This window comes from Oncorhynchus keta, chromosome 6 (assembly GCF_023373465.1).
Source record: "Oncorhynchus keta strain PuntledgeMale-10-30-2019 chromosome 6, Oket_V2, whole genome shotgun sequence".
NCBI classification, from domain to species: Eukaryota; Metazoa; Chordata; class Actinopteri; order Salmoniformes; family Salmonidae; genus Oncorhynchus; species Oncorhynchus keta.
Genome location: NC_068426.1, coordinates 41272352 through 41287716, shown reverse-complemented (window position 1 = coordinate 41287716; position 15365 = coordinate 41272352). Strand labels below are relative to the sequence as shown.

At 42.0% G+C, this 15365-nt stretch overlaps 2 protein-coding genes and 1 long non-coding RNA gene across 3 annotated transcripts; 2 read left to right on the top strand and 1 right to left on the bottom strand.

Annotated features, from left to right (window-relative positions):
* Positions 1-289: 289 nt before the first annotated feature.
* Positions 290-3138, bottom strand: LOC118385530 (transcriptional activator protein Pur-beta-like). The gene has a single exon (XM_035772739.2). It carries the CDS (start codon positions 3094-3096, stop codon positions 2200-2202), a length of 897 nt encoding a protein of 298 aa, XP_035628632.1. The 5' UTR covers positions 3097-3138; the 3' UTR covers positions 290-2199.
* A 3370-nt stretch (positions 3139-6508) lies between these two features.
* Positions 6509-10065, top strand: LOC118385529 (histone H2A.V). The gene is made up of 5 exons (XM_035772738.2): positions 6509-6653; positions 7649-7726; positions 7846-7959; positions 8066-8195; positions 8344-10065. Exons 1-5 carry the CDS (start codon positions 6651-6653, stop codon positions 8403-8405), a joined length of 387 nt encoding a protein of 128 aa, XP_035628631.1. The 5' UTR covers positions 6509-6650; the 3' UTR covers positions 8406-10065.
* An 832-nt stretch (positions 10066-10897) lies between these two features.
* LOC118385700 (uncharacterized) lies at positions 10898-11682 on the top strand. The gene is made up of 3 exons (XR_004826092.2): positions 10898-11147; positions 11242-11275; positions 11448-11682. It is a non-coding gene; the product is annotated as an uncharacterized LOC118385700 (long non-coding RNA).
* The last annotated feature ends 3683 nt before the right edge of the window (positions 11683-15365 follow it).

The window sequence follows — 15365 nt, the reverse complement described above, 5'->3', positions numbered from 1 at the left end:
AGACCAATTGCCCTTGGCCGGTTCCACATGTTAAACGGGGAACAACTATGAGAAACGGAGACCAACTGGGACTACACACGGTGCCAATTATTCCAACTGGCTGTAGTTTGATAGATGTGTAGGAGCCTAACAACTAATACTTAAAGGAACACTTGAGAGGATGAAGTGTCTGCCCGTTTCAACCTAAGAAGAGTAAGTGAACATTTCAGCAGCTACTGGTTGTGTTGGAGTGGGGAGGAGGGAAGAGGGAGAGAAAGAGTTTTTTTTAAAGTATACTATCACAAATATCTGTTGCATTAATATATTTTTTTTAATCACAGAAGTTTTATTTATTTCACTCTCTGGGAGAAAACCAACAAATGAAAGTGAGAATAAACAAAGAAAAAAACATGGACAATTATGTTTCATAAGCCTGCGTTATACTTCTATAATTCATATATTCCTTTTCTTTAAGGTAAAAAATATTGTAAGCTAGTTTTTTTTATTTATTTTTATCATCTCACTTATAAGCACCATTTTCTTTCAATATAGTTATCTTTGTAAACCATTTATCCTGTTGTTACTGTCCAGAGGTGTAGTGTAAGGTCGGAGTGTGGCAGTGCTGATGCCTGGGCTGAGACAGAGTGTTGGCACCTTATCATTGATGCCCTACACACTCTTGGCTGGCTGGGTGACAGTAGTAGTAGCAGCTCCTCTGGATTTCACCCAGTGATCAATTACAATGGCCATATCAGAAGGCTCCCGTGGTGTGTGGGTAAAGGCGTCCGCATGCTTCCCACCCAAAACAATTTGCGCATATATTAGGATGAAATTGATGTTTTTGTTCATTTTGGCCTATGGCAAGGGTTTTTCAGCTGTCCGTGCACAGTATGTCATTAATTTAGATGTTTTTGCAGAGATGTTTTTACATCTAAGACATTTGGTGCAGTATTTCCCAAATAAAAAAAATTGGCATTAAAACAATTAAGTCTTTCGTTGAATGAAAACAATCACTTACTTGAAAAATCCCTACTGTTGTCCAATCTGTCAAAAAGGGGGCTACCGACTTCCTCCGACTTGCATTAGAGAGAAAAAAATGTGCACAAACAGCTCGAAAACACCCTTACAGAAGACCAAACGTACAAAAAAAAAGTCAATATTTTGGCATAATATATGTTGCAAACGTTCTCAAGTGGGAAGCAGGCTCCTGCAGCATGGGACGCACACAGTAGGAAGAGACTGTCCTTTCTGGTTGCCAATTGGTTAATAGGCCTGCCACTCTCTTGATACCAGGCCACATTGTTGTGGGAGGTGACACACTGCTCTGCTCCCATCTGACAAGATAAAATTAAGTTACTTTCAAATAAAAACAAGTCCCAGGAAACAGACCTTGTAAATAATGCCAGGCATTTATATGTAAAAACAACAAAAGCATTCACTCATCTGCCATGTTTAGGCCTACAGTACTTGTATGGAGGGTGACATGACACTGTGAGCTAACGACGTTAGCACAAGTCTCCAATTTAGTCTCAAGAGACCTTCAGATAAGCCTGCAGATACAGTTATTCTCTCCGTAACGTTTCTCATCATAATTGTCTGTTAAAGGCCCTGCTATGGCACAGCCAATGTTATATAGCTTACCCCCCCATCAATTAACACACCAAATAATAACCTCCAGAAAAATGACAATTGTTCTAGACATTCCTTTCTACTACTTTCACTAAAACTTGTAAGGTAACACACACTGCCACATAGGAGAGAGCTAGAACATGGATGCTGGTTCTCTCCTTACAAGGAGCAATGGAAATAATAGCTGCATTAATGGATTCAACTCCTTACTCTTAAATATATATATCTATATTTTAAAAGGAAACGTTATAAAGATTTCATTGGCTTCTTATATTGTTATGAAAACCAAGTTGCTGGTTTTGGGGATATTTCTTTCTTCTTTTTTTTTACAAAACATAATTTCATTTCTTTTTTTTTTAATCCATGAGAAAGGTCTCATTTTAGAGACTCTTTGCCCCATAACTTTCATTAAACTCCAGGTTTTAATAATACATCAATAATGGTTCCAATTTCAAAACGTACTTTTTATGCCACGATATTTGTTTTGTATTAAAGTTCGATTCCTCATGCACTTAAATCTGTCATTTCTGCCACATATAATATTGCAAATCTCACTGTGTGAAGTGAACTCTTATCAGCTGTTTCAACTGATCAGTCATCATCCACCTCTCCCTCCGACTCCTCTTTTCTCTCGTACATTTTATCCCGCTGTCGCTCCTGGATCTCTTTCATTTCCTCGGCGTACCGGCTGAAAGCACCTCCGAACTTTCCCCACGCTTTGAACGGGATGGTGATAGAGTTCCTGTAGCTCGGTTTGACCTCGCTCACTCGCAGGAACACGCCGTATTTGTTTGACCCGACGTCAAAAAAGAACCGTTTAGAGTCCACCATGATGGATGTGCCCTCGGGAAGCTCCCCATAGCCCCCAACCGCCGTTCCACAGGCCAATTCCTCGTCGTCTCCACCATAATCATCTATAAGCTTTGCAAGGGCGTCTCTAAACTCTATTAAGCCTTGGGCCGGAAGGGCTATGGTCTGACCAGCCTGCATACCTCCTCCCGGCCCACCTACTCCGTACCCGGGCCCTCGGTTGACGGTCTGTCGGATCCGCAAGAACCTCCCCCGCTGGTTCTCCTTCAGATCAAGGTAGTATTTACGGTTCTCCCGGACCAAGAACTCGCTCTTCAAGGCTCGCCTGGGCCCACCGTCCTCTCCGACCGAGGACTGGGCGATCTGCTCCGGGCTGCTAGGCCCCAGTTGGGCGTAGTGCTCTATGAAATCCCCCAGGTAATCGCGAAACTCCGCCGCAACTGACATGGACAGGGTCAGGCGACTTTTGGAGCCCCCGGCCCCCACCTCGGCAATTTTGATGAACCTGCCCTTGTTGTTCTGCTTGACATCCAGGTAGAAGCGCTTGTTCTGGATGTCCAGGCGCTTGGACGCCAGCTCCTGCGTCTCCTGCTCTCTCTGGAAGGGCTGGTGCCCGCTCCCACCTCCCCCTCCGCGGCTGCTGCCACCGCGCTCGCTCCCACTGTCACCATCCGCCATCTTCAGCACCGCCAGCCAGCTTCTCCCTCTTGTGAGTAATCTCCCTCTCCGCGTGCACACCCCCTTCATGGTCACCACCAAAACCCTCCCAGAGCGCTCCCACATTGGCCTTGGGTCTGCCAATCACGCCAGGTTCAACGAGTTTGTTTTCTCATTGGTCGTTTTCCGCTGGCTATCACGCCTACGTCTTAACATTCATACATGTCATTGGTTTAGATGTAGGTTCTGTTGACGTAGTTATCGTGGACCACATCACCGTCCAATCAACGGGCCACAATATTGTTACAACAATTTTTACTATGGAGTACCAATAAATTGTAGGAGATCTTTTTCTCTGCAGTTGCTATATCATTTAAGGAAAACTGGGCAAGCGTTAAATTCTAGACTGGGGAATACTACATACATAAAAAGCAGTAATAAAAGCAACTCCTTATGTCATAACAATGTCACAAAAGAGCACTCATTTACACTGAGATTAATACATTTAACCCTGCACCTTTTCATGAACCTAATTTCCCCAAGTAGGCTACTATGGTTCGAAAATACTTAGCCATGTGACTCCTAATATTTTCCCTGTCACCCAGATATGAATGTGAATATTTGATGTTGCTATTAATTCCACCACAGTGGTGCCCATCCCACCAATCATCCCATCAATCAGTCAGACAGTGTTGTAGCGAATTCAGAGAGGTTCTGATACAGAGGCAAGCATCTTACCAAGATCGCTACACTATATACCACACCACTCCTTCACTATCTCACTTCTGACACCAGTGGAGCGAATTCAGTGATGGGTTGGTTGAGACTCGAACCCAGGGCCCAGTTTAAAAAAAAATACATTTAGTCCAGTTTTTTTTAAATCCTGTGCTGTGTTAAATTCTGTTCCCCCTTCAGATGTTGTCTGCCTCGTATTTTATGCAGTTTAAGAATCACAGGGGTCCTCAAACCAAATTGACATTTCATTTCCTACGCCCTGATTTGTTATTTGCCCACCAATCCAGTTCCAACCCATTTCAAATCCCAGCTCACCAAAGCTGCACCGAAAGCAGGGGAGATTCGTTCCACCACTGAGGGGTCCTGACTGGAATGGGCTTCTCTCACAAGGAAGAGAGGAGATCCAGGGGCTTTCCAAGGAGGGCATTATGGAGGCGGCAGGTAGCCTAGTGGTTAGAGCATTGGACTTGTAACTGAAAGGTTGCAAGATTGAATCCCTGAGCAGACAAGGTAAACATCTGTCGTACTTTCCCTGAACAAGGCAGTTAACCCACTGTTCCTAGGCTGTCATTGAAAATAAGAATTTGTTCTGAACTGACTTGCCTAGTTAAATAAAGGTTAAAAAGAAAGTTCAGATAGAGGCACCTGCTTCTCTTTGGGTATATAGTCTAGCAATCTTTGGTAAAGTGATTGCCTCTGAATCAGAGACCCATGTTCAAGTGATTCATGATTCTTCAACTAGATACGATTAGAGTAAACCATTTTTCTAACGTTGCATCCTGAATATGCCCCAGGTGAAAGGACAGCAGCCGACAGAGTGCCTAGCCTGCTCACCTATTACACAGGTTGCAAACATCAAGGTCCAGGGCTTTCAGTCTACTGGCAGATAATCTGGGTCAAAAAGATATCAAATACTGTAAAGTAGACTAGTTGATGGGCACTAAATTTACTCCCTTTGGATTTTGCACTTTCGGGACTTTTGTCATATTTCTATTGCTTCTATTCTGTCAGCCAAACTAAAGTACAGCGCTCAAGTATTTAACCCGGGTTTTGCAGCATCAAAGGTGAACAAGTGAGAGGGGAATAGTGACATAGGATTCAGGGAGGTCAGATTTATTGGTAGTGTGGTGGCTGAAGGGAGTTTTTTTTATTTAATGTAACACTCTGAGCATCTGGAAAAGCACAATATAAATCCCATCATTATTCATTTAAAAACCTAAGTACAAATGTGGCATACCCATTCTGAATATCACTGGAAAAGAAGACTAAACCATGTAAGACATTATCTCTCACAATTCATATAAACTCATTTACATGGATTGTGTAGTTTAAACTTGTCCCTGCAAAATACTTTTTGTTATTTCATCTTAATTTACATGTAATCTACACTACTGTGGACCTACCAGACTGGCTAACTTCAATGGGGGTTGCAAACACTGAGCTACACTACATGACCAAAAGTATGTGGGCACCTGCTCATCGAACATGGAGTTGGTCCCCCCCCTTTCTGTTATAACAGCCTCCACTCGTCTGGGAAGGCTTTCCACTAGTTTGTTGGAACATTGCTGTGGGGACTTGCTTCCATTCAGCCACAATGGCATTAGTGAGGTTGGGCGATTAGGCGTTCCAATTCATCCCAAAGGTGTTCGATGGGGTTGAGGTCAGGGCTCTGTGCCGGCCAGTCAAGTTCATCGATCTCGAAAAAAACCATTTCTGTATGGACCTCGATTTGTGCACGGGGGCATTGTCATGCTGAAACAGGAAAGAGCCTTCCCCAAACTGTGCTTCTACACCTGCATTGCTTGCTGTTTGGGGTTTTAGGCTGGGTTTCTGTACAGCACTTTGAGATATCAGCTGATGTACGAAGGGCTTTATTAATACATTTGATTTGATTTAACGCAAAGTTGAAGCACATAATTGTCTAAAATGTCATTGTATGCTGAAGCATTAAGATTTCTCTATCTGGAACTAACTGTGAAAAACAGCCCCAGACCATTAATTCCTCCTCCACCAAACTTTACAGTTGGCACTGTGCGTTCGGGCAGGTAGTGTTCTCCTGGCATCCGTCAAACCCAGATTCGTCCGTCGGACTGCCAGATGGTGAAGTGTGATTCATCACTCCAGAGATCGTGTTTCCACTGCTCCAGGGTCCAATGGCAGCAAGCTTTACACCACTCCAGCTGACTCTTGGCATTTGCGCATGGTGATCTTAGCCTTGTGTGCAGTTTTGAACTCAGTAGTGAGTGCTGCAACCAAGGATAGAAGATTTTTCACTAGCTATGCGCTTCAGCACTCGGTGGTCCCACTTCGCAGATGAGCCGTTGTTGCTCCTAGACGATTCCACTTGACAATAACAGCACTTACAGTTGACCAGGGCAGCTCTAGCAGGGCAGAAATTTGACAAACTGACTTGTTGGAAAGGTGACATGCCAAGACCGTACCATTGCATGGCTCGAATCTATACACCTGTCAGCAACGGGTTTGGCTGAAATAGTCAAATCCACAAATTTGAAGGGGTGTCCACATACTTTTGTATATATAGTGTATATTATTATATTAAGAACAGTAGGGACGCCCTCAGCATCACGAATAGCACGGACCGCAGTAGTATTTCTCTGGCATTTATACTATCACAAAGCGTCCAATCCAGTTGCAGAGACTACCTACACTGTACAAACACTATTGCAATTGGTTGAAGAGACTGTTCGAACCAATAAACAGAGACGCTATTGGTTGGCTCTGAAAGCTCTCCTCATTCATTCGCTTGCCTTTTTTTTTTGCTCTTCGGGTTTATTGTTTTTCTCCGTTTGGAAATACAACAGGGAAAACTCAACGGCGACATGGTAACGAGTTTTATTTAATTTTAATGTATTTCATGTACGTTGTCTGTATTATAGGACAGATTGTCGTAAATGTCATTACATTTTAGCACTGATATGCTAAACTGGCTAGTAAGAGTAACTAGGGTTCACGACTGCTCGACGAAAACTAACGAAAGAGTGACATCTAGCTACATCTACGCCACCTGGCTTACAACCGACCTGCTTCTCCAAACATATATTTATCTAATACACGTCAAGTCCCGTCTCTTTCTGATGTAATATTCCAAGATATTGGCAAAGTTTGGATTGTTTATTGAAGTTACCGTAGCTAGGTACTAACGTTAGTTACCATCTCCTTACCTTAGCTAACAGTGCTAACTACAGTAACGTTAACACTACCTGCTTGTGGTAGCAAGCTACAAATGTACCAATATGTATTTCAGTTTTTAGCGAGATACCTAAACCATTCTTCCTTCGTATTTGTATTGTAGTTAGCTATAGAAAGGCATGTTTTAGGCTTTTTTTTTTTTTTTTTTAGTTTTCAAAATTGTAATGGATTGTCTTCGCGAAAACTCAAATGACAGTTTTCCAGTTACATCGCAAACGTTATGAATCGGAAATGGAGAGACGTGTGTGTGATGAATCAGATTACTGTAATGACCAGCTGCATGTGCCTTCGGTTTGCTTCAAGTTACATTTACATTTTAGCTAGTCATTTGGCAGACGCTCATATCCAGAGCGACTTACAGGAACAATTATTAAGTGCCTTGTTCAATGGGATTCGAACCAGAGACCTTCCGGTTACTGGTCCAACGCTCTTAACCACTAGGCTACAAAAATAAATTGGAGATTTTTAGTGTATTAATCATTTTTCTTTTGTACACCTACACCATCTTGCATCTCGTTCAGCTTGGTCACAGTTATACATCGCTTTGAGAAGAAAAAAAGTAAAAGAAAACTCATTTAATCACATTCATGCATCAGCCATTTCACTGAATCTCGTTGTCACTTTCCAGGCAGGAGGAAAAGCTGGAAAGGACAGTGGCAAAGCCAAGGCGAAGGCTGTGTCTCGCTCCCAAAGGGCTGGACTCCAGGCATGTACCTACATCTCTTTCCCCCGGGGTTTTTCTCTGTTATATCAGTCACAAGTGAATCCTGCAACACAGAAATGGGCAACTTCTACCTATAGCATTTATGACTGTGTGTGTTGTAGTTCCCGGTGGGTCGTATCCACAGACACCTGAAGACCCGAACCACCAGCCACGGCAGAGTGGGAGCCACCGCAGCAGTATACAGCGCCGCCATCTTGGAGTACCTCACGGCTGAGGTGAAATGTTTTTATTTAACCATCTGATGGAGGTCAATCAAGCAGGTTTTTACTCTAACCCTACCCTAATGGGCAAAGACTGAGACTATTGTTTTGTCACTCTCAGGTGTTGGAGTTGGCAGGGAATGCCTCCAAGGATCTGAAGGTGAAGCGTATCACTCCGCGTCACTTACAGTTGGCCATCCGCGGAGACGAGGAATTGGACTCGCTCATCAAGGCCACCATCGCTGGAGGAGGTGAGTTTTAAACTCTTGGATTGGATTCATGTATTGGTCTTCCAGGAACTCGGTGTTTTACATTAGATGGGCGCAAACACCTCTTCACCTACCAATGTGTAGCAATAGCATCACACATTCATAATGTTCCTTTCTCTCCCTCCTGCAGGTGTAATTCCTCACATCCACAAGTCTCTGATTGGAAAGAAGGGCCAGCAGAAGACTGCATAGAGGACGTGACCTCACACCACCAGGAATTTTATTTATTTAACTAGGCAAGTCCAGGAGGAAAGGGGAGCCATATTGATTTTGTTTTGCATATTTGTTTGGGTAATTTTGTAACCGTAGTTGTAGTCTTTGAGGTATGTGTTGGTTTGTACTGTTTTAAAGGTGAAAGGTGGGGTGTTTAGGGAAGTTAAGATTTTTTTCTGACAAGAAACTTGTACATTTTGTACATAGACCAACAAATGCTGAAGTTCTTGTCATGTTCTGAAAATGTTTGAGTTGATTGGATTTAGCTCCAAAAGTGTTTTATACTTACAAAGTTTTAATCTTTTAAACAACCTGTGTCTGTTATTTTAGTCATAAAGTGATTTCTTATTTAGCTTTGACCTTGCTTACCTTCAGAGATACAGTAGTTCTGAGATTATTTCATTGTATTCCATGGAGACAGAAGGTTGTCATTTTGTGGAGGGAAAGGAAAATTGGACATAATCTTTTTATTTAACTAGGCAAGCCTGTTAAGAACGAACTCTTATTTACAATGATGGACAAAGCTGGGTCAATTGTGCACCGCCCTATGGGACTCCCAATCACAGCCGGATGGGACTCCCAATCACAGATGTGATACAGCCTGGTTTCAAACCATTGACTAGTGGATGCTCTTTGCACTGAGAAGCAGTTCCTTAGACCGCTGCACCACTCAGGAGCCCAATGAAGGTCATTTGGGTGTTTTGCTTGTTCTGAAAAATCTATTACATTTTTCACCACAAGTTCATGTGTGGACCATCTTTCTGTCTTTTACGGATTGTGTGAGTTTGCTGCGTACTGACTCATCCACACAGTATGACCAAATTCTTTGTCGGGCACTAGGTGGCCATTTGTAAACTGGTCGGAGCTATTGAGATGTTTGAAATGACTACAACAAACAGTCCATGATCTGGCAATGGGATTGTTTTTCATTTTATTTTCACACAATACTTTCAAATATATAAATCAAGTGGAACAACTGAGATTATCTGATTTATAATGCAATTGGGGGAAAAAAACGTTCAGTTTATCCACACTTTTATACAGCAGCCACATGACTTGAAACCGATCCAATAAAACAAACAATGTTATACTTTAAATAGAAATTACAGTATGACAAAAGGGGAGCAGAAACACATTCATTATTGCTCTCTACCCTGAGTAGAAAACTGTTTCTATGGTCAATACATTAGATGAGAAGTGGAAGCCAGTGGATATGTATTGGGATGTGTCTCACTAGTCTAAAGTAGTTTCCTTAAAACCACATTAGACTATTGAGATATCATCCAAAAGTTTTAATACTGATGAGTGTAAGGCTGGTAGGACCCAGTAGTGGGCATCACCAGGCCTGGGAGGCTGGAGTACTGGTAGAAAGAGTCCAGGGGGAGGCTGGGTAGGGCTGTGGATGAGCTGTAGTGTGGGTGGAGGTATGGGGTGGCAGCTCCTGCATGATGGGGGTGGTAGGCATATAGCTCGGGGTAGTGCTGCAGGTGAGAGGCTACTTTAGCCTGGCACGCTTGGGCAAGAGCGTCCTGGACCATCCTCTTCATCCTCATACGCCTGTTCTGGAACCAGTTACGGATCTGAGGAGAAACACACAGGCGTTTTAGACACAGCGATAAAATAAACCTTTTGATAACCATTGCAAGAGTCCCTATATGTATTTTTTGTCTGCATTGCCTACCTGTTTGTCTGAGAGGTCGAGTTTCTTGCAGAGCTCAACCTTGTCCCGAGTTCCCAGGTAAGCGTTCCTCTTGAAGGCCCTCTCCAGACTGTTGATCTGCTCCGCTGTGTAGGCTGTACGTGGCCGCCTCCCCGTAGGGGGCGAAGAGGAGACATCCAGGGGGGTGTTTGGGGAGAGGGAGCGCCCGCCCTCACTCTCGTACCCTGACGTCTCCCCCTCTGTTCCACTAATGAAGCCAGTCTCAGCCACTACTGAAGAAAGAGGGAGAAGAGATTCCAAATCCATCCATATGCTACGTCTTAGTGGTTTCCAAAACGTGTGTTCTCTGAACCTTTCAAACACAACCATGTCTCCAGACATCAACTCAGTCTGAAGTGAGTCCTAACTATAGAGCTTTCAGCACTATAGGAGCAAAATCAGATGTAGCTATTTCTAAAGAATTCTGTTAATTCTCAGTCTGAAGTGAGTCCTAACTATAGAGCTTTCAGCACTATAGGAGCAAAATCAGATGTAGCTATTTCTAAAGAATTCTGTTAATTCTCAGTCTGAAGTGAGTCCTAACTATAGAGCTTTCAGCACTATAGGAGCAAAATCAGATGTAGCTATTTCTAAAGAATTCTGTTAATTCAATCAACACAGCTCAAAACACACCCACAAACAAAACACACTATTTCAATGAATGTATGGTTCCCATGTCATCTCAGATCCTGAGTTGATTTGAGGCAGAGTGAACCTACCTTGGTGCTTGTGGAGGGGGCTACTCCTCTTAGCTGTCTCAGAGCCTGCCAGGCTGGGATTGCTGCGTAGGATCAGCCCATGTCCTCTCCTCACCTTGTTCTCTGTCTGGTTCTCTTTATTCTTAGGTCTCGGTCGGCAGTAGAACCCAGGCAAGCTCTCAGGGTGGGTCCCAGAGGTGCTGGTGGGTCCAGCCGCAACGGATGTCCAGGAAGAGGAGGGAGGTGAAGGGCTCGTGCTGCCCGATGCCCGACTACTCTGGGCCAGCCACTCAATGGAGAAATGTCCCCTCATGTTTGGATGATGTAAATGTCCAACAAAATTAACCAAAATCCTGTTGTTGGGGTGGAGAAACTTGTCCTTTTGGATGGATAGAATCTAATGCATCTTATCCTTCAGGTTCCAGAAATGCGGACACAGTTCTCAGAGCTGGGTAAGTTTAGGGAAGAGTGTGTGTGAGTGTGTTCTTCTCTCTCAGTGGGTCATTGTCCTGATAAATGGAGTAATGATCTGAGTAGAGGCAGTATTTATGCAGGGCATACCTCCTCATTTTACAACTCACTCAGCCCAGGATCAAAGGACACATCCTTCCCTCCCTCCTTCAGTTTTCACAACTGCAGAAATTAAGACGTCTCAATCGGCCTGAATGAGGCCATTACCCGCTGGCTCCAGTGAGTCTGGAGAGCCTCTCCCCCACACACAGTCACATCCTTGCTGTCCTCACCTCCTCTCTCAATCAGGGTTGTGCTCAATTCGAATTGAATTAAGTGATTTGAATTTGAAATTCAGAAATGTAAAAATGTTTTAAATAAATAGCTTCCACTTTACAGTTTATTGAGAAGTCATTGAAAATAAATTCCCTTTTTTCAATTATAGATTTGTAACTGTTAGTTTATTTCCGAATTGAACCCGCTGCTCTCAATATAGCCCTGTGTGTGTGTGTGTGTGTGTGTGTGTGTGTGTGTGTGTGTGTGTGTGTGTGTGTGTGTGTGTGTGTGTGTGTGTGTGTGTGTGTGTGTGAGAGAGAGAGCTCATTTCTTAATCCTTTTCGTGTATTCTCAAATAGCATTGAGTATTCACTTCCTTTAATATTAAATATTTTCCTCCTGCTCCTCGGCTCTACCCATGGAATGAAAACAATACGAATATCATTAACTCTTCCAATAACACCTATTCTCGTGTATTTCGTAATATAAAATTATATGATGACTTCATACATTCCATGATCTGTCCTGTTGATGCTACCCACATTAAAAAAATATAGTGTATACTATGGTAGGAATAGCATAGTATTCACAGCAGTATTTGTTGCAGACTTTACTGTAGTATTTACATTATACTATAGTATAAGTACTGTAGTGAAATAGTTTTTGCATATACTATTGTAATTACTGTAGCGTTTTTGCAGATTGTAATATACTTTAGTATTTACTGTAGTGTTTTTGCAGATTGTAATATACTTTAGTATTTACTGTAGTGTTTTTGCAGATTGTAATATACTTTAGTATTTACCGTAGTGTTTTTGCAGATTGTAATATACTTTAGTATTTACTGTAGTGTTTTTGGGGACATTACTAACGTGTTTTTGTTTTATTATCTTTAACTTAGAAGTGGAAGGTTTTCTCCTTGAGGAAACCTACTGGAGAAATACTAAAATAACAAATGTTCCATAATCTGTAGGTAGGTAGGTGACACTGGGTTCTGAATGGAGAGTTCAGCGTGTCTGCTCTTTTCTATAACCAATAGGGTCTACACTTAGCATGTAGGTTTCTCACTTATGGGTGGCACAAATTGGGATATAAGGAAGGGTGGTATGGGCAGAGTATACAGTATTTTATACATTGTGTAAATAATAGTGAAGACATCAAAACTATGAAATAACACATGGAATCATGTAGTAACAAAAAGTGTTAAACAAGTCAAAATATATTTTATATTTGAGGTTCTTCAAAGTAGCCACCCTTTGCCAAATCAAAATATATTTTATATTTGAGGTTCTTCAAAGTAGCCACCCTTTGCCTCGATGACAGCTTTGCACACTCTTGGCATTCTCTCAACCAGCTTCATGAGGAATGCTTTTCCAACAGTCTTGAAGGAGTCAATTTGCTCATGTTTCTTGATCCAAGCAAGTGTCTTCTTATTATTGGTGTAGTTTAGTATCTGATTCTTTTCAGCAATTCAGTATACACTCTAAAAATAAAATGTTCCTGAAGTATCCTTTAGGGGTTATTCAAATTAAAACTGTGGGGGAACCCCTATAAGTTCTTCAAAGAACCCTATCCTCAAAGAACCTTTTGAAGAACCGTTGGAGGTTTATTTTTGAACGACCCCCCCCCCCCCTGTTATTATTATTATTATTGATAATAATATGCATAACAATAACAACAATAACACTATTTTAGTTCTCAGTGTTTATTATGATGTTAGTGGCAAAGCAGAATTTAGAAATCCAAATATGAGGTAAACTCCCAGCAGAGCCCCAAGTCCAACTGATATATCCTCTGACGTGTTGATGTTAATGTGTTGATGTTAATGTGTTGATGTTCTCCGTATCCATAGACAGAATGATCTTCCAGTGTATGATGATCGAGCAGGTTTCCTGTTATATTCATCAGAGGTGTAGGGAGGGTGAAGTCTGTGAATCCCAAAAAATGTAATTATACAGATGATTAACAAAACACATGACAGTATTTATACCTTGGTTTTTGAGGTGAATGTGAATAAAAAAAAATTTGTTTTTAGAATGGTGTTCATACACATACCTTGTCCATAATGTAGAGGTCTATTTGATATTCATTGAAGAGGTGCAGGAGGTTAGTAAATGTGATCTGGATAACATACCAATAGCAATTGACATACCTTTGTATCCCTCCTTGTCTGTATACCTTCAGACACAAAAGTGTCATATCCTTATTAGCCTGCATATTCTTACCTCTTTTTTGATTCATATCCATTGCATTTTATCCAGTCTCTTTTTTAGAAATATTTACACAAATATGAAAAGATAGATCCAGGCTGTATCACAACCGGCTGTGATTGGGAGTCCCACAGGGCGGTGCACAATTGGCCCAGCGTCGTCCGGGTTGGGCCGGTGTAGGCAGTCATTGTAAATAATAATGAGTTCTTAACTAACTTGCCTAGTTAAAGAAAAGTTAAATAAAAACAAATACAAATAAAAAAGATGGTATCATCATAAAACAATGTTAATTTAGATCATACAAGGGATAATAAACTTACATTTTTTCAGTTAAATGCCGTCAGCTGCTATCTGTTCAAATTCCAATCCAAATGTTTCAGTTGGGCAGTTAAAGAGGCTACTCGATGGAAAGAGGCTACTTGATGGAAAGAGGCTACTCGATGGAAAGAGGCTACTCGATGGAAAGAGGCTACTCGATGTAAAGAGGCTACTCGATGGAAAGAGGCTACTCGATGGAAAGAGGCTACTCGATGGAAAGAGGCTACTCGATGGAAAGAGGCTACTTGATGGAAAGAGGCTACTCGATGGAAAGAGGCTACTCGATGGAAAGAGGCTACTCGATGGAAAGAGGCTACTCGATGGAAAGAGGCTACTCGATGGAAAGAGGCTACTCGATGGAAAGAGGCTACTCGATGGAAAGAGGCTACTCGATGTAAAGAGGCTACTCGATGGAAAGAGGCTACTCGATGGAAAGAGGCTACTCGATGGAAAGAGACTACTCGATGGAAAGAAGCTACTCGATGGAAAGAGGCTACTCGATGAACTCCACCTCCCATGGGGTTCTTGGAAGAACCTTTTGGGGGCCATTTTCAGTGCCAGGAACCCTAAGGTTATTCAAAGAACTTTGAGGATCTTAGAAGAACCCTTGTTGAACCCTTAATTTTTTAGAATGTACTACAAAATGATATACTAAGCACTACACATGATCAACATGATAGCCTACTACAGTGTGCATTACAGTATTCTACAGTATACGACACAATTCTAAAGTAAGTACTGTAGTATTCTATAGTAAACTGTAGTCTTTTTTATGTGGGTATAGGCCACATTCAACCAGTTGGATGGTGACCAGGGATTGGTTTGACATAATGCTGATCTGCCTGATGATTGTTGTCTAATAATTATCATTCTCATTGGATCTGTCTCTACTGATGAGAGAGAGGACTGACAGCTCTGATGATTGGGTTTTTGTCGATTTGTTTGCGCAAAAATGTGACGATCCCCTTGGTCTACGATATACACTACCGGTCAAGTTTTAGAACACCTACTCATTCAAGGGTTTTTCTTTACGATGGACTGTCGTTTCTCTTTGCTTATTTGAGCTGTTCTTGCCATAATATGGACTTTGTCTTTTACCAAATAGGGCTATCTTCTGTATACCCCCTCTAGCTTGTCACAACACAACTGATTGGCTCAAACACATTAAGAAGGAAAGAAATTCCACAAATGAACTTTTAACAAAGCATACCAGTTTATTGAAATGCATTACATCATTAACCTGGTTGAGAGAATGCCAAGAGTGTGCAAAGCTGTCATCAAGCCAACT

Coding starts and splice junctions, on each gene's coding strand:
- LOC118385530 (XM_035772739.2), bottom strand. CDS start 3,096: ATGGCGGATGGTGACAGTGGGAGCGAGCGCGGTGGCAGCAGCCGCGGA.
- LOC118385529 (XM_035772738.2), top strand. Junction 7,960..8,065: donor TGGAGTACCTCACGGCTGAG/GTGAAATGTTTT, acceptor TGTCACTCTCAG/GTGTTGGAGTTGGCAGGGAA. Junction 8,196..8,343: donor GGCCACCATCGCTGGAGGAG/GTGAGTTTTAAA, acceptor TCCCTCCTGCAG/GTGTAATTCCTCACATCCAC.